Source organism: Antechinus flavipes, chromosome 1 (genome assembly GCF_016432865.1).
Source record: "Antechinus flavipes isolate AdamAnt ecotype Samford, QLD, Australia chromosome 1, AdamAnt_v2, whole genome shotgun sequence".
Taxonomy (NCBI): Eukaryota; Metazoa; Chordata; class Mammalia; order Dasyuromorphia; family Dasyuridae; genus Antechinus; species Antechinus flavipes.
In genome coordinates, this window is record NC_067398.1 from 216825625 (window position 1) to 216848942 (window position 23318).

The 23318-nt window shown below is 34.1% G+C and overlaps 1 protein-coding gene across 1 annotated transcript in view; it reads left to right on the plus strand.

Moving 5' to 3' along the window:
• MFSD14B (major facilitator superfamily domain containing 14B) overlaps positions 1-22920 on the plus strand; it is a 77943-nt gene extending 55023 nt beyond the window's left edge. The window contains exons 6-12 of the mRNA XM_051996700.1: positions 310-528; positions 1296-1409; positions 5458-5529; positions 11450-11562; positions 13709-13806; positions 19719-19876; positions 21193-22920. Coding sequence (XP_051852660.1) covers positions 310-528; positions 1296-1409; positions 5458-5529; positions 11450-11562; positions 13709-13806; positions 19719-19876; positions 21193-21396 — 978 coding nt within the window. The 3' untranslated portion in view covers positions 21397-22920. The remainder of the gene's footprint in view (positions 1-309; positions 529-1295; positions 1410-5457; positions 5530-11449; positions 11563-13708; positions 13807-19718; positions 19877-21192) is intronic.
• The last annotated feature ends 398 nt before the right edge of the window (positions 22921-23318 follow it).

The following is a 23318-nucleotide window of genomic DNA, read 5'->3' on the forward strand; positions in this document are numbered from 1 at the left end:
ATTTTTGCCATAGAATATTTAATAGCAGGAAGAAAAGAGTATTTTGGACTTTAAAAAGAGCCAAGCAATTGGACAGCTAGGTGGTGCAGTGGATAGAGCACCAGCCTTGAAGCCAGAAGGACCTGAGTGAATTCTAATTTGGCCTCAGGCACTTAACACTTCCTAGATGTGTGACCCTGGGCAAATCACTTAACCTCAATTGCCCGGGGGGGGGGGGGGAGGGAGGGAGAAATAGCCCAGCAATGGTATATAGTATTGCTATTTGGAAAAGGTTAGGAATTACTGAATTCTTGGTGCTTTTTCTTACAGGTATCTGCTACATTTGCTGCAAGTTTGGTAACCAGCCCAGCCATTGGAGCATACTTGTCTGCCAGCTATGGAGATAATCTGGTTGTACTTGTGGCCACTGTGGTGGCTCTCTTGGATATCTGTTTCATCTTGTTAGCTGTTCCAGAGTCTCTGTCTGAAAAAATGAGGCCTGCTTCTTGGGGACCTTCATTTTCATGGGAGCAAGCAGACCCTTTTGCGGTAAAACTCAGTCAAGAAACACTATATGCTTGATTTTCATAATTCTCACTGTAGCCATGTGAATCAAGAAAATTTCTAAAATGTAATTTGGGACCTGGATATCTGTCCACTGAAGAAAGTAGGGGGATAGATTACTGACAATCAGTGACTGCATGATTTTGCTAGAGTGTACAGGGTGAAGGCTGGGTCTATATAGGATATGAACTTTATAATGATGTTTTTTTGTTTTTTTTTTTTCCTAATTAAAATATCAAATGACCTCAAGGATAGGGAGAAAACTGAGAGTTGCCAGTGGCTCATCTTAGGGCTGTGGTAGCTTTCCTGTTGTTTGGTGTAATGAAACAGCTCTGATGATTGTTGCTTTTATGCTATGTTGCTTCTATGATAAATGAAGGAGAGATTTTTGATTTTTTTTAATAGTCTATAAAGGTTATTTGCCTTTTTAGAATCTGAAAAATTGATTTTAAGCTGGGGTGTAATAATAGTATTTAATAGACAGCAAGCAGAATATTCTGTTTTTGAAAAATTATCATTTGAGTTTTTTTCTGATGAAAAAGTTGTAATGAAGTAATTATTAAGATACTTTATTTTATGATTTTTTAAAGTAACATAGCTCTTGATTTGTCTCCCTTTATTATTTTTATTATCTACTTTATTTATTTAAGAGATTATAACATTGGCACCAACTGTCTAGAATATTGGGGAATATCAGTATCAAGGACATTGACAGTAAATTTACTATGCGTTTCTTTTTTTTCCCCGTTTAGTCTCTGAAGAAAGTGGGAAAAGACTCCACAGTTTTGCTGATCTGTATCACAGTTTTTCTTTCATATCTTCCTGAAGCTGGACAGTATTCTAGCTTTTTCCTCTATTTAAGACAGGTTGGTAGCCTTTAAACATCTGAGTTGTATATCAAAGAGTTTAGTAGGGGTCACCAATACCACACCCTCTTCTGGGTGAGCATATCTTGAAAGAAGTAGAACAACAGACTTTCAATCATGGTAGTCCATCCATAACATACCAATGTCCTTTTTACCATCTCCCTATTAAAAGCTCCTGGAAATCAAAGTCTGTTACTCTGCCTGTCACATTAAAGGATTTTTGATCATACACATATTGCTGAACATCCCATCAGTATTCACTATTTTGAAAACTGGCCATCAGGGACTGAGTAGTTTGCCTACATGACTGCATCTCTTGCTAGCTGAAGGATTTCAGCTGGTGTTGTAACTTGAGGACAATAGTATTGAGATCCTGGGGCTTATCACCTTAACTGCAGTATAGTAAGATTTAAGTAGAGCCTTTGTAACCCTAGGGACAGAATCAGAACTCAACTAATGTTATTTCTGCAAAAAAAAAGAGAAAAATTTCTAAATGTGCTTTCATTGAAAGAAACTCTTAGACACAGATAGAATACGAAAACAGGGATTGGATTTTTTTTTTTAAAGCAAAACTCATTCCAGCAGGAAATAGCCCTTAGCACTATATGGTAAGAAAACAAAGACCACAACTTAAATTTAAAAATGATTTGAAAGCTTATACTCTAGATAAGTTAAATTTCTTTAGACGTTTCTTTGCCTTTATGGAAGTGACACCCAAGGTAGAAGGGGGATCCCATGACCTTAGAGTTTCAGAAAAAATATTAAATTGCTTTCATTGATTACATCTTCTTAACTTTCCAGCTCTTCCTCTGATACATTTTTCCTTAATCTATTCTGAATCATGATTTGTGACTATGTGACCCCTTCCTGTTGATGCGGCCCATACCTCTGTGCTGTCTTCCTTTTACTTTCTGTTCCCCATATCTTAGTGGCTCAGTGGATAGAGGGTTGTACTTAGAACCAGAAATACTCATTTTCATGAGTTCATATCCAGCCTTAGATAGACTTAATGGCTGTTTGAGACTCTGAGCAAGTCACTTAACACTGTTTGTTTCAGTTTCCTTATCTATAAAATAAGCTAGAGAAAGGAATGGGAAATGATGCTGGTATCCTTGCCAAGAAATCTCCAAATGGGGTTATAAAGAATTGGACATGATTGAAATGACTCAAAAACAGCAATTCTGTAGATAAGTTGTTGAATTATGAGACCTCTACTCTAGAATCCCATGCCTTCTTATTCTCTTGGTGCTTATAGTTGATCAAAATCAACTGTGTCTTACTCTTTCTTACCCAACTTCTTCGATCCTCTTCTTTGCACTCCTTTCTTTCTCTCTCCAGTGTCTCTCTGTGTCTTCATTTTCTGCTTCTGAATTGACTTCTTCAATGTTATCTATAAATGTTTTCTCCTATCTTTAAACAAACAAACAAAAAACAAACCATCTCCTTATTGTCAACAGTTTCTCCTTTTTATAGCCAAACTTTTAAGTCTTCTTGTCTCTATTGTCTCCATTTCTTCATCTCATTTCTCATTCTTTGTAATTTGACTTCTGAGCATTAAGTTTTCTCACAGATCTTTTAACTTCTTAATCTGCTGGTCCTTTTTCATTTCTTAACCTTTTGTACATCTCCACAGCTTTTAGCATTGCAGACCATCCCTTCCTATGAACATTTTGTTTTTCCTTAGTTTCCCTAATGCTTTGTTTTGTAGTGTCATGAAGACTCCTCATTCTCTTTGGTTGGAACATCATTTCTTACCCATCAGCTGTAGTTGGGAACCCTTATTTTCCCGCACTATTTTTTTGCCCTTAATCCAAATTATCCCTTTTTTGTTGAAAGCACCATCATCCTTCCATCTACTCTGGTTCATGACCTCATTGTGATCTTGACTCTTCACTCTCCCTCACTTCTCTTTTCCTCTCCTCTCTGTTAAATAAGTTGCTAAGTTGAGTCTCTTATACTTCTTTAGCATATCTCATATCTATCCCTTTTGCTTCATTCCCAAAGAGCCATCACCTTAAATTGGGCACTGATGTTTTGCACCTCAGCTCTTCCTGCTTACAGTGTCTTCCCTTGATTATTTTTAACAAAACTTCTGAAAATACAGTTATACAATTGGAACATGTCACTTTTTATCTTAGAATTCTTTGGGCTAAAATAGAAAATCCTTAGCTTGACATTTAAAACCTTTTGCAATCAGGTTTTAGCCTTTTTTTTCTGTACTTATTCACATTAATCTTTTGCATTCCAGGGAAATTGGCCAGCTTGGTGTTCTCTGAACTTGACATTATATTTCCTACTGAAGAAAAAAAATTCTGTATGCTATGTTTTGGGGCAAGAGATGATAGAGGCAACTTTTATTAATTTATTATTATTTTAAATTCAAACATTTCTAGTTCAGATAGCGATGCCCAAAGTAGCAGAGTCTCTTCATGCCCTGGAATTTTTATTTGAAACACAAGACAATTTGAAGTAATATTTTTACAAATCTTGAACAAGAATGTGATTACAGTATCAAATTGAAGTTAACATTCTACTTCATCTAATCAAATAATATTTGAAAGAAGCATTTAAAATAGTTTCTGGCACATAGTGGGAGCTATATAAATGCTTATTTCTTTTCTCTTTCTTCCTAAAGTAGCCTTTAGGTAGGTCATAACTAATTTCTTTAGGGGATGGAGAAGTTAATGATATAGTTGTAAGTTTGGTTATCACCTAGAACCCATTTTCCCAGGAGGCCTTAGCTTTTTAACTTTTGACTTTTTACTTTCCAAAAGACTGGAGGAGTAGAGAAATAATTGAAATGTACTTGTACACCTACCTCCATCCTTTTCCCTGGAATGTACTCCCATCCCTCTTTTGCTTAGCTTCCTTCAAGGCTCAACTCTCTTGATACTTTACTCAGTTGTTAATACTCTATATTTCAAAAACGTATATTTATATTTTCTTTTCCCTGTAGGCCTGGATACCCCTTCCTCTTCCTAGGAAGATGGAAGGGGAGTCGGCCTGCAGAAGGTCGAATCTGATCTGAGTTTTGAGAAAAGCCAAGGAAACTAGTAGGGATATGAGAGAAAGAGAGAGACATTGGAGACAGACAGAGAAGAAGCAAGGACAGCAGTATTCCTGGGTTGTAGAGTGTATGGAGAGAGTTAAAGTTTAAAAATTCTGTAAAGATAGAAAGGGTCCAAATTGTTCCACAAGGGCTTTAAATGCTAGATGATTTTATAATACATACCATAATCTTTTTACCTTCTCTCACTTAGCAGTGACACTACTGTGAGGTTAAAGATACGAGTATTTGACAGAACTGCATTCATTTTAACTTGTCCTGAGATGTCTTAGAGTGAAGATAGCTCTGCTTCCCTCCACCTCCCCCCAAACTAATTTTTTTTTACTTTTCTATGATAGAATAATCCCTCATTTACTTAAAGTTTTAAAAAATGTATTTCATTAAATATTCCCAATACCATTAAGATTTCTTTTTAACATTCATTAAAAAAATTTTTTGAGCTCCAATTTTCATTTATTAATTTATTTATTTGCCTTTCCTCATTCTGTGCCAAATTTATTTCATCATAATATTATTTGTGTTTCTGTGGCAGTAGGGTGGTGGATTTTCCAGGCAAAGCAGTTTTCAGTATAGCATTTAAACTCTACATTTCATCCATATATGTGATGTTTCTTGATAAGGTGTTAGAATATTTGTATGGTAAATGCTTAGTTAAATCAGGCAGATGGTTTCTATGTCTTTTAATAATTTAATATCAGTCCTAGAATTCATAAGAATTTTCCTTCCCCTCAATAAACAGAAGCAAATTTATATCTTTGAAAAAGATATTGAATATTTTTCTTTGTTAGGAATTTTCATATTTATACCTTCTAAAGCTGTTTTAAGTTTAGATTTTCAAATCTCAGAATTCTCAGAATTCACTGAAATGCTGCATTTGTGAACCTTATCCCAGCATTGTTTTCCTGTAACTCAAAAAAATTAGCATTTTTTTCATCTTTAGTGTGTCAATATAAGTAATATTTTTTTTATCAACTTTCTCAGATTATAGGTTTTGGATCAGCTAAAATTGCAGCATTTATTGCCATGGTAGGAATCCTGTCCATTGTAGCTCAGGTAAGTGTCAAAATAAACACTTGGTATAGTATGCTGAAATTGCTGGCTATTAAGTTGTCATGATCTTTAGTTTTTTTGTACTACATTTTGTAACTTCTTCAGGGCCTTTAATTCTTGTGAACTCAGGGCAAATTTTATAATAGTTGATGCCTTGAAACTCCAGTTAACATAAGTAGTCTAATATTACTATTGCAAAAGACTATTTAGAGAAGCTTGAAGAGGGAAGGAAATTTGAGTAAGAGTGACATCCTCCAAATTTGAGGAACTGTATAAATTTTAGAACATTATGTATAATATGAGAAATTAGTAAAATTCATTTCCCATTTTCCCATATCATAAACTTGGGACTGCAAAAGACAAGATAAATCCTCTTTTTCTTCTTTTTTTTTTTTTCGCCAGAGGCATTTGGAGTTAAGTGACTTGCCCAGGGTCACATAGCTAGGAAGTGTTGTGTCTGAGGCCATATTTGAACTCAGGTCCTCCTGACTTCAGTGCTGATGATCTATCAAAACTGCACCACCTACCTGCCCCATACCCTCCTTTTCAAATAAATTTACTGTTATCTATTATGTAGCTGTAGATCCTTTATCAAGGTTATATAGAAGGGAATGCAGGCAAGAATCTTACAGGGTGAGAAAACATAGATATTTTCTGATTTGTAAGTGAAAATATACTCACACCAATGGGATCGTGAACACATTGAATGATAGAATATAGGCTAACCTCGTTGATTTTCCCAGAGATATTTCAACTGTTGACATGTTCAAAATAGAATTCACCTCTCTTCCTTGGCTTTCTTCTCTCACCCCTCCTCCCTAACCTGTCCTTAAAAGTTTGCTGTTTCTTTCAAAAGTACCATCATTCTTCAAGCCTTCTAAATTTATAATTCCCAAAATTGTTCTTCATTGTTTTCATTTTTCCTTATTTCACACACACAGTCATTTGCCATATTTTGCTGTTTTTACCTCTACATTATCTCTTATTCCTGATCCCTTCTCTCTCTTCACACAGCTGCCACCTTAAATCAGGACCAGTTTATCTTTCATATCGTTATTACCATGGCCTTCTAATTGGAGTTCTATCTTTAGTCTATCCTTAGTTCCATTCTGCCTTCTATATAGAAGCAGCCAAAGTTATTTTCCTTAAAGATGAAGCTGACCATATGACTCCCTTACTTAACAAACTCCAGAAACTCTGTGTTGCCTCTGGAATAAAATATTTGCATTGTGGTACTGTGGAAAGGGTTCTAAGCTTGTCATAGGACCTAAGATTTTGTTTGTAGATAATTAATGATGACAAATGCACTTTTGGCTAAGATGGTGACTGGGAAGGTTACAGAGGATTCCCAAGCCCACATGTATACTAGCAAATAGCTTTGAATCTCTTGCATCTAAGAGGGTCCTTTAAGGACAATAGCAAGAGATGGAACCAGGTTCTTTGGGGGAGAATTATATAATGGGAAAGCAGAAAAGGGCCAAGATCAATACTTGCATTAGTACACTAGGAAAAGAAGCAGAAGCAAGGATTGTGGTAAGAAGACAGTGCCTGATCTCGGCTATCCTATCCTAAACTGTACAGGCATTGACTCTTAGTGTGCTGGGAGTAGACCCAAGATCTATCCAAGAGAAAGGGTGGAGAGTGATGAGGGAGTAGAGAGCCTTATGCTCAGCAAGCATCTATTAAGTGCCTCCTAAGGGCCAAGTATTTATGCTCAGCTAACGTGAGATGTAAAAAAAGACAAAAGGTCCCAGTACAGAAATTTACCTTGGAAATGTGAGCAAACAGAAGAAACAGTTAAACACACTTAAGAAGGTCTTCTAACTTATACTATGATGGGTTCAAGTGTTTTTTCCAAGAAAAAATGTTGTGCCACAAGCAAAAATAGTCTCAGCGAAAAAAAAAGAGTAATCCACAAGGTTAGTACGAGTGGCTGAAAGAAATGAAATAAGATTAAAAGAAAATAGATATCTCTTTTTAAAAAATATTTTTATTATTATTTTTTTTTTATTGCTTTTTATTTACAAGATATATGCATGGATAATTTGTCAGCATTGACCCTTGAAAAACCTTCTGTTCCAACTTATCTCCGCCTTCACCCACCCCTTCCCCTAGATGGCAGGTAGACCAATACATTTTAAATATGTTAAATACAATATATGTTTACATATCCATAAAGTTATTTTGATGCACAAGAAAAATCAGACTTGGGAATAAGGGAAAAATAACCTGAGGACAAAATCAAAAATGCAGTTGGACAAAAACAGAGGGAGTGGAAATGCTATATTGTGGTTTACACTCATTTCCCAGAGTTCTTTTGCTGGGTGTAGTTATTTCTTTTCATCATTGAACAAATGGAATTGATTTAGTTCATCTTATTGTGAAGAGAGCCACGTCCATTAGAATTGATCATCATATAGTATTGTTGTTGAAGTATATAATGATCTCCTGGTTTTGCTCATTTCACTCAGCATCAGTTCATGTAAGTCTCTTCAGGCCTTTCTGAAATCATCCTGCTGGTCATTTCTTACAGAACAATAATATTCTATAACATTCATATACCACAATTTACCCAACCATTCTCCAGTTGATGGGCATCCATTCAATTCCAGTTTCTAGCCCACTACAAAGAGGGCTGCCACAAACATTTTGGCACATACAGGTCCCTTTCCCTTCTTTAATATCTCTTTGGAGTATAAGCTCAGGAATAATACTGCTGGATCAAAGGGTATGCACAGTTTGATAACTTTTTGAGCATAGTTCCAAATTGCTCTCCAGAATGGTGGATGTATTCACAATTCCACCAACAATGCATCAGTGTCCCAGTTTTCCCACATCCCCTCCAACATTTGTCATTATCTTTTCCTGTCATCTTAGTCAATCTGACAGGTGTGTAGTGGTATTTCAGAGTTGTCTTAATTTGCATTTTTCTGATTAATAATAATTTGGACATCTTTTCATACGGCTAGAAATAATTTCGATTTTTTCCATCTGAAAATTATCTGTTCATATCCTTTGACCATTTATCAATTGGAGAATGGCTTGAGAAAATAGATATCTCAAAAAATAAATAAAAAATAGAAAGTTGTAACTTAGAATAGAATCTAGGAAACCACCTTACTCAAGTAGTGATCTAGAGCATGAAATGGAACAAACAGAACTCAGTGAGTTCATGAGGAAACAAACGGTAGAAATGAAAACTCAATCAGAAGATTGGGGGGAAAAAACAAAAGAGTCTATAATGTATCAGCTATCAAAAACTGACTTGGAAAAGAGATTGAGGGAAGACAATTTATGAAGTTGTTTGTCCTGAAAGCTGTGACCAAATGAAAACTTGGATCCCATATTTTAAGAAAACATAATGACAAAACTGCCTAGGCCCATTAAAATCAGAAGCTTCCTCAAAAAAACCCTGCAAATTTGAAATACTAAGGATTGACCTGATCAAAATCCAGAACTTCTAGGTTAAGGAAAAGAAATGTTGTAAACATGTAGAACTGAAAGAATTCAAGAAAGGGAGAACTCACAGTCAGGGTCACAGATGACTTGAACATTCTTGCTGTAACTATGATTAAAGGAAAGAAAATCTTGAAAAACTTTTCCAAAAGTCAAAAGATTTCTAACCAAGAATAATTTATCCTGCAAGACTGAATATAATTCTACTGGAAGAAAAAAAAAAAAGAACCTTAATAAAAGAGGGCTCTGAAACTTTTCTGATAGATCACTGCTGTGTTGAGTCTCAAATGCAAATACATGAGACAAAGGTAAATAACATTTGAACAGTTGGTAGGAACTGACTGATGAAAAATTAGTCTACATGTTAATAAGGGGAGAAGAAATATTTCTCTTCTGAATCCTCCCATATTTGATTGCCAGAGAAAGAGCTAAGGAAGAGAATCATGGGTCTTAGGTATGGTTTTGTTTGGTTTAAGGAGTGGAAAGAAAAGGAACAGAAAATAAAATACACGAGGGAAGAAATGAGGAAGAAGCTGAAGAAACTTACTAGTTCTCATAATTGACATTCATTAGAAGAAAAACATACACAAATGAAGGAGAGGGTAGAGTGGTCATCACACTCTGAACTTAAAAAGAATAAATTTTCTGCAGTTTTATGTTCAGTCCTCTATCTCTCACTATATATTCTAAGACTTTCTCTCTCTTGATTATTTCTTATTTTGTTCTTTACATAGCTTGTTCATATAAATGGGTGGAAAGAAAAAAGGTGGGTTTAAGAAAGAAATAGAGTTGGAGAGAGAATAGTTGCAAGTAGGAAGTTCTGAAATTATTGACAAGGGGGCATTGTTGGTGCTACTATATTAAACAATATAGACTTTAAAAATTGCATAAAAGTCTTTTCTATTTGTGAATTGAAATGTCCATTGTTGATATTTTTACATTCACAAATTAAAAAATAATTTTAAATGTGGCAAAAGCAAATGTCATACTCTTCGTGTAAAATACTGAATTGAGAAAATTGGGCGTTATCATTTGTGAATTAAGTTAATTTTTAATTTAAATGACAGGTTTGTTTTTTTAAATAATAATAAAGAGGTATCATGGACTGATTTCTGTGGGTAGCAAATTGAGTTCTGTTCCCCTGCCTTTCCCCACCTTAATGTAATACAATTGTGTTGTATTATATTGTATCACGAAAGCTATATGATAGTCTAACACATCTGGTGTAATAGAGAACTAAAGGAGTACTTTTGGGAAGTTCAAGTCCTCTCTTTGATTTATACTGGCTGTGTGATTATGGAAAAGTTATTACTCTCTCAATGTTCTGAGTATCTGTTTAAGATTTTATATATAGAAAATATTGACCTGCATTGGTAGAGGAAATATCCTCAACTGAGAAATCAATATATCAATGAAATCATAGATTATTCTTTATGTCCCTATCTCTGGTAATAATTTCATTTAGTTGGTTAATGCCAAAATATCTCTTGCAATTATTTTGGTATACCTATTATATGCATGCATCAGTTTTCTTGTCTTAAAGCAAATATTTTCAAAGGTCTTTTCATCTTGAAAATTGGTTTGGAGTTTTTTAAAGATTATGCCGGCAGAGTACAAACTCATAGATTCTACCATATTGGAAAGGTTTTGAGCTTAAATGTGATAAATACCATCTCCTTCATTCAAACATCAATTAATTTTTAGAGGCTAATCACCAGGTTGTTTGCATGTAAATCCATAAAAACTCTCTAAAGACATTTTCTAGTAGATTGTAGATGGATTGTCATCTGAGTTGTTGGAAGAAGTAACCATACTCACAAAACCATGGATCCTTGGAATGTATGATAGTTATCTACATGAAATGTTGGCGTAGATGTATTTATTTTTGTCTTCTCACTGGATTTTTAATGTATTGAACTACTCTTTGTAAAACTAGTTATACTCTGTACAGTTTCATTTTTTTTTTATTGATGCTAAATAAATGTTGAAATAGACAACATTTCTCCAGAGGTAATTAGAAATGTCATTTTAAAGTAATAATGATTAATAAATTCCTAGTCAGCGAAAGAAGAATAATATTTAGCTATATTTTAGGTAGCTCTAGATTAGAGAAGTGCAGAGGAACCAGAATAGGGAAAAGCTTTTTGAGTCATTTTCCCTCAAAACTCAGAAGGTATCTAAATTCTGGACCTTTGGAACTGAACAATTAGTCATCTTTTTCTAAGAGGTGGTATGACACTATTAAGTATCCTGATCCCAGCATTAATTAAAATGAGATTATGTGTATATATGTGTATAATTTTAAAAAGTTTAAAGCACTACATAAATGTCTTTTGTTTTTGTCTTTATAGTATTGTGATTTTGGTAGTATTCTGTGACATGTTCGTGTTTGTAAAGTGGTAAATCACAGTGGTTTATAAAGTTTATAAAATTATTTTCTCACAGGGTTTTCTCTTCTATTTTTCAGACAGTATTTCTTAGCATCTTGATGAAGTCAATAGGCAATAAGAACACTGTTCTCCTGGGGTTGGGTTTTCAGATGTTCCAATTGGCGTGGTATGGTTTTGGATCCCAGGCATGGTAAGGAATTACCATTTTTGGTAGTTATGTATTTCTAAATAAGCCTTTTGGACGAGTTTTAGTTTTAAGTGAATGATCTTTGGATTTTAGTAAATTAAGAAAGGGAAAAAGACTTTCTATTAATGGAACATATGGCAAATTTTTTATTATAGCACTACTTTAATGATTAGATATGTTAGGATTTTACAGTTTTGTGAAATTTGAACTTGATGAGAAAAGAAATGCTGAAAGAGATAGTATGGAATAGTGAAGAGAGAGCTGATGTGGAAGTCAGAAAAAGCTGACTTCAACTTCCACCTCCAGCTGATTGAATCACTTAACCTCTCCATGCTAGGCAACTCAATAAAGGATAAAAGTTGTAGTAGAAGGGTTGCTCTTCATTTGTAGAGGGAATTTTCTCATCTGGAAGACATCACAAGTATAGTCCATGTTGCTATTCTGAGAGAATTTGAATTTGAGAAAAAGTAGTGCTAGAGTATTAATAAGTTAAAAAAGAATACTTTTATGTATTATATTTTTTAAGTTGTTTTTTTTTTTTTTGGGGGGGTGGTTGGATTGTTAAACATTTGACCTATATTCTTAAGTAATGTTTAAGTTGCTTCAAGAAATGGACCATGTATGTTCTCATACACTAAGTTATTAGATTGCAATACAGAAAGATTTTATTAATTGATACAAGGTCAAAAGAATGCCATATTTTTCTCATCACCTCTTCATTATGTATCTGGCTTCTAGTTTATTATATTGCCAATTGTCCTGTTAGAGCTAGCCCTGCTCTTTTATAATATATATTTTTGTATGTACTTGAAATTCCGGTACATCAAGTAATACTTGATGGACTGTGGTGACACAAATATAAGTGACTAGTGTGTGATTTTCTGTTTCTATGTATTGTTAATTAACTTAGAAAATAAAAAAAAATCCTTCCCATTGTATTTAATACATAGCATTTCATTTTAGCTTCATTATTTCCCCTTTGTTATGTTTTAGGACTAGGCCTACATATTTGGGGCATTATAGAAACCCATTACTCTTAACTGCAAATCTTATGAAAGGAACAAAAGATGTTTTTCCTCTAAGAAGATTATGCATATCATGTAGCCACTACTTTTCTTTTTAAATTTTCAGTAGTATTTTATTTTTCTAAACACATGCAAAGATAATTTTCAACATTAACTTTTGCAAGACTTTGTATTTCAAATTTTTCTCCATCCATCACTTACTTCTTCCCTCTACAAGACAACAAGCAATCTTGATATAGTTTTAATATGTGCAAATCTTTTAAGCATATTTCTATATTTGTCATACTGTACAAGGAAAAATCAGATCAAAAGGGAAAAGAAACCACAAGAAAGAGAAAAATAAACAAAAAGATGAAAATACTATGCTTCGATCCACATTCTGTATCCATACTTCTGTCTGGATGCAGATGGCATTTTCCATCCCAAGTCTGTTGGACTTGCCTTGAATCACTGCATTAGCCAATGATTTTAGTCAGAAATAAGAACTTAGTTTCCATCATACTTTCAACTTGGATCCAGTTTCTTGAGAAAAAGTTATCTAAAGAGACTCGTTTTCTTTCTTAGTATTAAAGTTATATTCCCTTTTTTACCCTTAATTCCTGCCTTCTCTGGAGATTCTCTGCTAGTTAGTAGAGGTTAAAAAGCAGTACATTTGGAAGAGTCTGGAGTATTAGCCTGAATTTTCAAATTTGTTCATTCAGCATTTCCACTGGTTACACTTCAACAATATGTCTTTGTGAATTCCGCTAGTCTGCCAGTATCAAATTTCACCCCTGATTCTTTCTTGGCTCATTTGGTGGATATAAGCAAATGTGGTAGCCTTAAGGGAAATAGGGAGATTGGTACAGAGCAAAGAATTTCCCACTTGTAATTTGCTTATTAGATCAGAAGGAAAACATGATGAATGTAAACTGAAGAAAGCTTCATTGCTTTGAATTAGTCTTTCCAGGGAAGAAGCAAAGAATTCAAAGGAAATGAAAAACAAAAAAGCTCACATTGGGAAGCTCAAATAGCTTGTATTCATTCACTCCCCAATATGGGTACAAAGGAAATGTGAAGGAAAAATCATTTTGTTTTTCTGTGACTGGAGTCTTTAATTACACAATGATATGTTATCATTGCAGGATGATGTGGGCAGCAGGAACTGTAGCAGCCATGTCAAGTATTACATTTCCAGCAGTCAGTGCACTTGTTTCACGTAATGCAGAGTCAGACCAGCAAGGTGAGGTCAACTAATTCTCCTATTTTCATGTCTTGTATTCTTGTTTAGTTCCATTTACTTTACTCTTATGAAGTTAAATACTATTTTTTTGAGCTTGTTTTCCTGCTTGATTTTTTCCCCCCATTTCTTTGCTTTTTAATTTTATTTTTAAAAAATAAAGCTCTATTTCCCCTCCTTTTAAGTTCCCTCTAGCCCTACATAATGAAAAAGAAAAAAACAAAACCCATGCAACAAATATTTATATAAATATATAAATAAATATATATAAAACTGTCAAGTAAGACAGTTTTTCTCACTGGCTATCTCTCTCCAACCTTCCATCCTTCCCAAAATATGCACTTATATACATACGTATATGTGTGTGTGTGTGTGTGTGTGTGTGTGTGTGTGTGTGTGTATGTATGTATATATATATCAATTTGTATCCTTAGTCTGTTAGCTCTTTATTAGGAGATATGTAGCCAGTTTAATTTTGAATCCTTTGAAATATTGGTTGGTCAATGCATTGATTATAGTTCTTGAGTATTTCAAAATTATTTGTCTTTATATTGTTATTATTATTTAGTAATTGTTCTCTTGGGACTGTCTATTTCCACATCAGTGATATGAGGCTTTCTCAGATTTCTTTTGAAACCTTCCACTTCATCATTTTTTAACTTAATACAATTTCATTGTATTCATATATCATAATTTGTTCAGCCATTCTGCAATTGATAGTTACCTTTTTAATTTTCAGTTCTTTGCTACCACAAAAAGGACTGCCATAAATATTTTTGGTGCATATTTGGGTCATTTCCCTCTTTTGTCTTTTCAGTAGTACAAACCTAGTAATAATAACACAAAATCAAAAAGCATCCTTATCATATTTTTTCTTGAATTTTTCAGATTTTTATGAGAAAAATCTTCCTTTTTCTCCCATCTTTCCTCCCTCATTGAAAAAGTAAGATTTGATCGTTATAATAAATTTGTATAGTCCAGCAAAGCAATTTTTCAAGTTGGCCATGTCCAGAAAAATAAGTCTCAGTAGGCACTATGATTTTATCACCTCTTTTTCAGGAAGTAGATAGTAAACATCTTGAGTTTTCTGAAATCCTTATTGGTCCTTGTATTGATCAAAGTTCTTAGGTCTTTCAGAGCTATTTGTTTTTATCATGTTGATTTTGTAGAAATTATTCTTCTAAAGTCATTCTGCATCATTTCATCAAAATTTTTCTAGCTTTCTTTGTCATCTTTATCAATTTTTTTTTTTTGGGGGAAGACACAGTGGTGTAGTATTCTATCATATTCATGTATTTGTGATTTGTTTTGCTACTTCCCACTTCATCAGCACCTCTAATTTCCAGTTGTTTCCCACCACAAAAATAGCTGCTATAGATATTTTTGTCCATACAAGTCCCTTTTCTCTCATTGATCTCTGTATACTAGAATTAGTAATGCTGGGTTATAAGACCTGCACAGTTTAGTAACTTATTGTCTGTAGTTCCAAATTGCTATCCAGAATAATTAGATCAATTCATAGCTCCACTAATGGTGAGTTATTGCACCTTTTTTTTTCCCTCTACAGTAGCTCTCACCGTCCGCCCATTTTCCTTTTTGGAGGGTCACTTTTGCCAGTCCTGTTGGTGAGAGTTGCTTTTACTTTATTTATTTTTGTTGAGACAATTGGAGTTGTGACTTGCCCAGGGTCACACAGCTAGAACGTGTTAAGTATCTGAGATCAGATTTGAACTCAGGTCCTCCTGACTTCAGGGCTGGTGTTCTATCCACTATGCACCATTTACCTGCCCTGAGAATTGCTTTTATTTGCATTCTCTAATTACTAATGATCTGTAACATTTTTCCCCCATATAGTTATTGATAACTTAGGCTTGAAAATTGTCTGTTCATATCCCTTGACCATTTATCAATTGGGGAATGACCTTTTATTTTTATACATTTGAATTAGTTCCATATCTATTTTGGAAATGACACCTTTATCTTATCAACTTACTACAAGAGTAATTTTTCTCCAGTTATTTGCTTTGCTTTCTACTTAACTTTCATACTTTTCATGTTTTTATAAAATCTTTACTCCCTAGTTTTGAATATTGAAAAAGCCAGTGGGAAATATCTTGCTTTCCTATTCAGTTTTGAATTACATACTTAACTGTGCTGTATTTTTTAAATTTGTTATTGGAAGAAGGAGTAGAAAAAGCAGATTAAAGAGGTGTATTATATGTTCATTTAGTATCCTTTTAAAATTGCAAAGCATTGTGCTTGGTGATAGAAGGAAATACAGAGATTAGATATGGTCTCTGCCTTCTTTAATGGATTGTATTGTGTAGCAAAAGGAATCCAGCATAGGTAAATAGTAATAGTAATAGTTAAAAAAAAAAACAAAAACAAAAAAAAAACCCTCACATTTATGTGGTACTTTGAAGTTTATAAAGCACTTTCCTCGTCAAAATAAAGCTATGAGGGAGGTAAGTTATGGCGCTTTCTTTCTCTCTTTTTCCAATTCATCACTCCCTTTCTCCATTATTAGCAGATAGTGGAGAATAACTATTATAGGAATGGAAAGAAAATGTTCTTTATTCCACAAGACTGGAAATATCTACAATGAAACTAGGCCTGAGAACAGAACTTTGTGGATGTATATATATTGGATGTAGTCAGTTCCTGCCTCTATAGTAGATCTGAATTAGTACAGAAATTAAGTAAATTGCTCATATCACCTGAAAAAAGACCCCAAATATGTAAAGCAAAACATTTTCTGTGTTTCTTCTTGGTGATTATGTAAGGATCACTCAAATAGGAAAATTCAGTTCAGTTCTTGGAAGGGGGCATAAGGGGAGGTTGTATTAGATATAGAGTTAATAATGCATGCCATCTAGTGGTAGAGAAGCAAGTTAGCAACTATTCTGTACTTATTTACATAACTTAGTGTTTCAGTAGCAACTATATGAGGTTTTGATTGTTCTTTCCATTATAACACCCGGGACACACTTTTAGATTTATTTTATTAATACAGATGTTTGTCAGTATTTTTATTTTTATTATTATTGTTATAAAATACAAATTGAAGGGCAGCTAGATAGCACAGATAGAGCACCGGCACTGAAGTCAGGAGGACCTGAGTTCAAACTGGCCTCGGACATTTAGTATTTCCTAGCTGTATGACTTTGGGCAAGTTCCTTAATCCCAATTGCCTCAGCAAATAAATAAATGAATGAATGAGTGACTGAAAAAAAAAACGTTGAATTAAAGCTGTGGCTTTTATATACCAGCCTGAAAGCTGCAAACATTGATATTTCTAATACCTTCAATTAAAATATCTAAGGGAGGTATTAAAAAAGAATATAAAAAATACTAACTAAATAATAGCCCTACAAGTGGCATGAAAAGACATGGTTTTGTATTCCAGTTCTTCCCCCTCATTAGTTATGTGACTTTGAACAAATCAGATTTGACTGATTAACCTGAGCTTCAGCTTCTTCATCTGTCAAATAGAGATAATAATATTTGTGCTACTTATTTCTTAGTGTTACTATGAAGATCAAATTAAATGATGCATGCAAAGTGCTTTGTAATTTTAAAGTGTGACTCAAATGTAAACTTGTGATGATCACACAAATGACTAGTCTGAGTTGAGGGTAAATTGTTAAAAGTTTATTATAGATAACTGTAGATAAAAGATTCACTTCCAAAACTTGAGTGAATATATTGACATATTTATATGGTTGCAGACATTAGGAAATCCAAGAGGGATGGAAAATGAGCAAATTTTATCAGGGTCAGAAGTAGAAAGCTATAAGGAGACATCAAGGACACATTTGGCGCTTACTTTAAGGTAAACAGTTCTGGAATCTGGCATTGAACAAGAGGGATTTGAGACAAGATTAAACAGTTCAGCAGCTCAGATGAGATAAGACACCTGTGAGACTATTTTCATGGGAACAAATAGGGGAGGCAGTCATGTCTGAAAGGTAGTGCTACTCACCTATTGAACGTTAGTATCTGTGGGAACCCAAGGAAGAGACAGGCTTTGATATCTGAGAAAAGCAGGTTTTCAGATAACAGTAAACTCTTTCTTCAAAATGAAATAGTCCAGACAAGCCCTATATTGATTCTAATACATTGAGTTAGGCTGGTCAGTATTTGGAATATAAAGAAGTAAGTACAATGGGAAAATAGATGAAGGAGATTTTCAGTATAAAGGTAGCCAGGTGGTGCAGTTGATAAAACTCTGAGCTTAGAGTCAGGAAGAACTAAGTTCAAATATGATCTCAAACACTTACTTGTTGAAAGTTTTTTATTTTATTTTATGCTTAAATACAAGATGAGAAAAGAAAAAAGAAGCCCCAAACTATTGCCATATGCACAAAACCATAATAGAGAATTCTATATGCAACAATACATTTTCATTTCAAGAAAACATATATAATAGATACTACATATTGTTTTCAAAGTTGCTCAGGTTTCCTTTGCTTCTTTGTTGGTTTTCTTTTGTTCTCTACTACTGTGCATTTTTTACTTTATTTTCGCCTCTCCTCCCACTCTAAAGGTTACAATTAAGTGTGGATATATACATATTTATCTCTAAACATATATACATACACACACACACACACACACACATATATACACATACACTCATAGATCTATGTAAGACTATGCCTATTTCCTCCTATAATCTGTTTCTCTGAAGGAATTGCATCTTCCCTCATAAGTCATTTCTTCCAATGCTTTCCATGTTTTTTTAAATCAGTAAGCTTATTTCCCAAAACCTAACAATATTTCTTTCTGGATTCAAACAATATCTTCTTTTTTAGGATCTTTGAGGTTAATTTGTTTCAGACATTTATTAATTCTTTTTGTTGACCTTGGTTGAGTCAATTGACCATCTCTGTCTGCCTCAGTTTGTTCAGCAATAAAATAAGAATAATAATAACTCCTAGTTCCTTGTGTTGTTGTGTAGATAAAATGTAATATTTATAAAGCATCATATGCTTCTTAAAGCACTATATAAATGTAAATGCTAACCATTATAATAAAAAATTTTTTTTACTTCGTAATGTTTCTATTAATGTGCCATAAGGTACCTCCCTCACAGCTTTATTTTGATAAGGAAAGTACTTTCTAAACTTCAAAGAGCCATATAAATGTGAGGTTTTTTTAAACTACTACTGTTACTTCTAATAGTTGTTTAGATAGTATAATCACATACTGTTCATTTTTTCTGTGGAGATATACAGGGTGTCTCAGAAGTCCGGCTACTGAAGTACACCAAAACTTTCAGGACCTTGTGTATTTGTGGCCAGTGACGGATACTGTGGAAAGACCCAGTAAAGGCAATGAAAAAGGAATGAGATATATTTACCAAGTTGATGTAATGAGCAGAGAAAAGTACATATAAATTTTATTATGCTCACTAAATACAATAGAAACTATGTTAGCTGACATATTATCAGCCCCAGAAAGCTCAAAAAACACCTTTTACTTCTGTTAATGTTCTATAAATTTTTAATATAACCATAGGAATGGTTAAGTCTGTGATATCTTATATGTGAATTGCTCAAAGGTTGTTTTTACTTCTTCTGCTGGAGATTTTTGGACAGGGATAGATTCATAAATAGCCATCATTTGCCCACAGACCTCACTGACTTTTGATTTTGCTTAGGGTTTTATGAAGGTGAATCCAAGCATTAAGATTCTTGGGGCATATAATCAATCAGTAAACATTCATTAAGCACTTACTCTGTGCCAGGTCCTGTGCTAAACTTCTTAAAAACTTTTCTTTTTCTTGGTATCAGGAAGCATGGTAGGACTATGATGTTGTGTCAGACTTTTGAGACTTGATTCAATAGTATTGCAAACATAGAAGCATATCAGTCAAAATGCTTATGATCTCATTTTCTTTTATTTTGCTGCAGGAGTTGCTCAAGGAATAATAACTGGAATTAGAGGTCTGTGTAATGGCCTTGGACCAGCACTGTATGGCTTCATATTCTTTTTGTTCAATGTGGAATTAACTGAAATGGAATCAGTTCAGAGCTCTAAGGAAAGCACCGTTCAAGATTCTGACAGTAAGGTAAATTAGCTGGTGATAAATAAATTCATAGCATGCAACAAATTGGTTGTATTTAGATGACAATAAAATTTTGTTCTAGGACTTTTGGATAATCTTTATATGTATTTGCAAACACATAAAATATCTTTACTGCTTTTGACACATAATTTAACCATATAAGAGGAATGTTATAGTCAGTTATATTTGAATTGAAAGTAGGTTAATTCACAATTCAAATAATTTAGTGATTGCCAGGCCTGGTGCATGCCTATAGTTCCTGATCCTGGGGAGACTGAGGCTGGTGGATCTGTGAAGTTCCTGTGATGGTGGATCCTGTGCAGGGTATTGACTGCAGGAGACTAAAGCCTATTGAATGTACACACTGAATCCAACACAGTATGATGAACTCTTGGGAGTGAGTTATCCATAGCCATAGCAGGTTAAAACTTCCATGCTGATGATTATTGAGATTGAGGTAATATAGGGAGACTTAGCCTCTAATCAATCATTCATTAACTTTAATTTTTAAAATAATTTAAAAAGTTTTTAAAACTTTCCAAATACATATAAAGATAGTTTTCATCATTCATTTTTGTAAGATTTTGTGTCCCCGATTTTTCTTCCTCCCTTCTTCCCTAGATAGTATAGCAGTCTGATACAGATTAAATATGTCAAATTCTGTTTTTAAAATAATCTAACTTCTCACATTTAGATCTTTGACCCTAGAAGACTCCTAGCATTAATATAAATATGCACACTTAGAAATACAGTACATACGTTTTATATTAGATAAGATATGAGATGAGATTCTCAGGTGGCATAGTGGATAGAGTGCTGGGCCTGGAGTCAGGAAAAAGAATTTTCCTGAGTTCAAATCTGGCAGACACTTATGAGACATTTAACTCTGTTTACCTCAATTTCCTGTAAAATGAACTGCAGAAAATGGCAAACCACTGTAGTATCTTTGCCAAGAAAACTTCAAATGGGGTCACTTAAGAGTTGGATGTGACTGAAATGACCAAACAAAAATTTTGAACATAAACACCTGGGATGGGGATGAAGGAATCATTAGATAAGGAAATAGTCTAGCTACCTGTTGGAAAACTTGAATGTTGTAGCTTGCTTCAGATTCCCAAATTCCATTTTGGTTTCTTCCTAAGAGAAATGATTTAATGCAGAAAGTAAACATGAGAAGTGTGACTTCATTTATTTTGGAAAGACATAAGTACCAACCAGACATAAGTTTTTGGGTGGTTCAGGATGTTATTAGAAAGAACAAATCTTGTTCACCTACAATTGACTCCATTTTAACTTCTTGTTTCTTGTTTCTATCTCAGGGAGCCATTATTCCAGGCCCACCTTTCCTGTTTGGTGCAATTGCAGTCCTCCTGGCTTTCTTGGTTGCCTTATTCATCCCCGGACATAGCAAAGCCAGCAGTAATAGAAAGCACAACAGCAACATCAGTGGCAACCTGCCCACCAACCCAGAACGAGGCATTGATGAGGACATTGAACCCCTACTGCAAGATAGCAGTGTTTAAAAACTCTTTTCTTAGGGGGGGAGACTGCACATCCACGTCCTGAGTTGTGAACATTGCAGGAAGAGGAAGCTATAGTAAGCTTACCATTCCAGAGAACTGTGGAAAGGGCTGAGAGAATATGAAAATTATAGGACTCTGTGGTGATATTATTGGCACCTTTCCAGGGCTGAGTTTTTGAGACTGAGCTTCTCCTTCACCCTCTCACACTTTCCCCATTCTGTTGATATATTAGGAACAAGGTAAGAGTTGAAATTCTTATCTGTAAATGATACGCACCTCTAATGGTGGTCCAGAGCCCTGACCTTGAAACTCCAATGTAAAGGGCACCTCTGTAGCAGAGAGAGGAATTTGACTGCCTTTAAAAGGAGAAATGCAGTTAGTCATGATGACTACAACCTTTTGAAATTGCTTGAAGCAAACCATACAGGCTTTAAACTAGGCTATGTTTCCTTTACAAGAGACCGTTAAGGTTCCTTTCTGTGTTTCTGCTAGATTCCTTGAATGTGTATCCCATTCAGTCCGTGTCGTTTGGGGAAGGAACTATACTCGACAGTCACTTTAAGGAAAGGAATCACCTTAATATCAATTTGCATCATCCTTATTTCATCCTTTCCAGGTCTTGACTACAGCAAAATTCTTCATGCCAGTGGGCAGTAATAATACAGAGAGCAATGATGTTTTGTTTTCTTTAATATAGAAAGAAAAATGTTCTTTAAACATAGATCATGTAGAAAATTCTAGATTTCAAAGGAAAAAATGCTTTTAGGTGGCACACTGAATAGAAATTGGTCTTACTCCCTTGCCTCCAAGGCTCAGTAAATGTGAACCTTCCTAAGTGTGTGAGACTAAATCACTGGGTGCTAAGGGAATATTTATCAAAGAGCACGCACAATTATTACTTAGTTCCCTCTCCCCATCTCCCTTAATTGACCTGTGAAATTTTTGTTCCCATTAATTGCACTACTGCCTTAACTGCTGTGCATTTCTTATCATATTTAGCCTTCATATTGATCTCTTTATCTCACTTGCTGAATCTCATGGGAATATTCATGTAAGATTCCTTTCTGAAAGAGTGATATGTTAGTGGGCCTAGTTTCACTACAAGTCCCTTAGTAATTTTTTGAGATGTTTTATGGGGGGAAAATCTATACAAATTTATATGTATTTTGCTGCACCATTAAAAGGACCATTGAACAACACCCAATTCTATTGAAGCATTCCTATGAATGTTTTATATGTATGAAAAATATGTAGATATTTGTAAGGAGTTTTAATTTTTTTCCTGATGGGGTGCTGTGTAAATCTTGTATTTATAAATGTAATGAGGGTATTGACTGAAAAAAAATATATATATATACAGCTTTTATAAATGATTGTGTACTGACTGAATACATTTAAAAGAAAAAATATATTTTGAAACATGTTCTGCCTTGAAAAGAGGTAACAGGCCTTTTGTACTCTGCTCTTGGTTTTTAAGTGAATTAGCTTCCTAATGCATAATAAATTTACAGCTTCAATGTTTAAGTTTCTTTTGTTTCTTTAATGCAAATAATACCAATAATTTTCTTCCTTTCTTTTTAGATAAATTTCTGATAAGCCACGTTAAGAGTTATCCTTGCTTTTATGTGAATGGGTATTGGTCTCTTTTTATATAGAGATATCTTGCTATCTTTACATTTTAGGTCTCCAGGTTCACACATCTTTGTAATCTCTCAAGATCTCTTGGCCTCACACCATTATTTTTTAGAAACAAGTTCTTATTGTCTTTTTTTCCCCATACATCACCAGAATTGCCTCCAGAATTTTCCCATCCTAAATTCCTCCCTCTTCCTTCCTTTCCCTTCTTATAGAGCATCTCATATAATAAATATTTTTAAAATTCAAAAAGGAAAAAAAAAGCATAACTAATCAGTACATTGAAA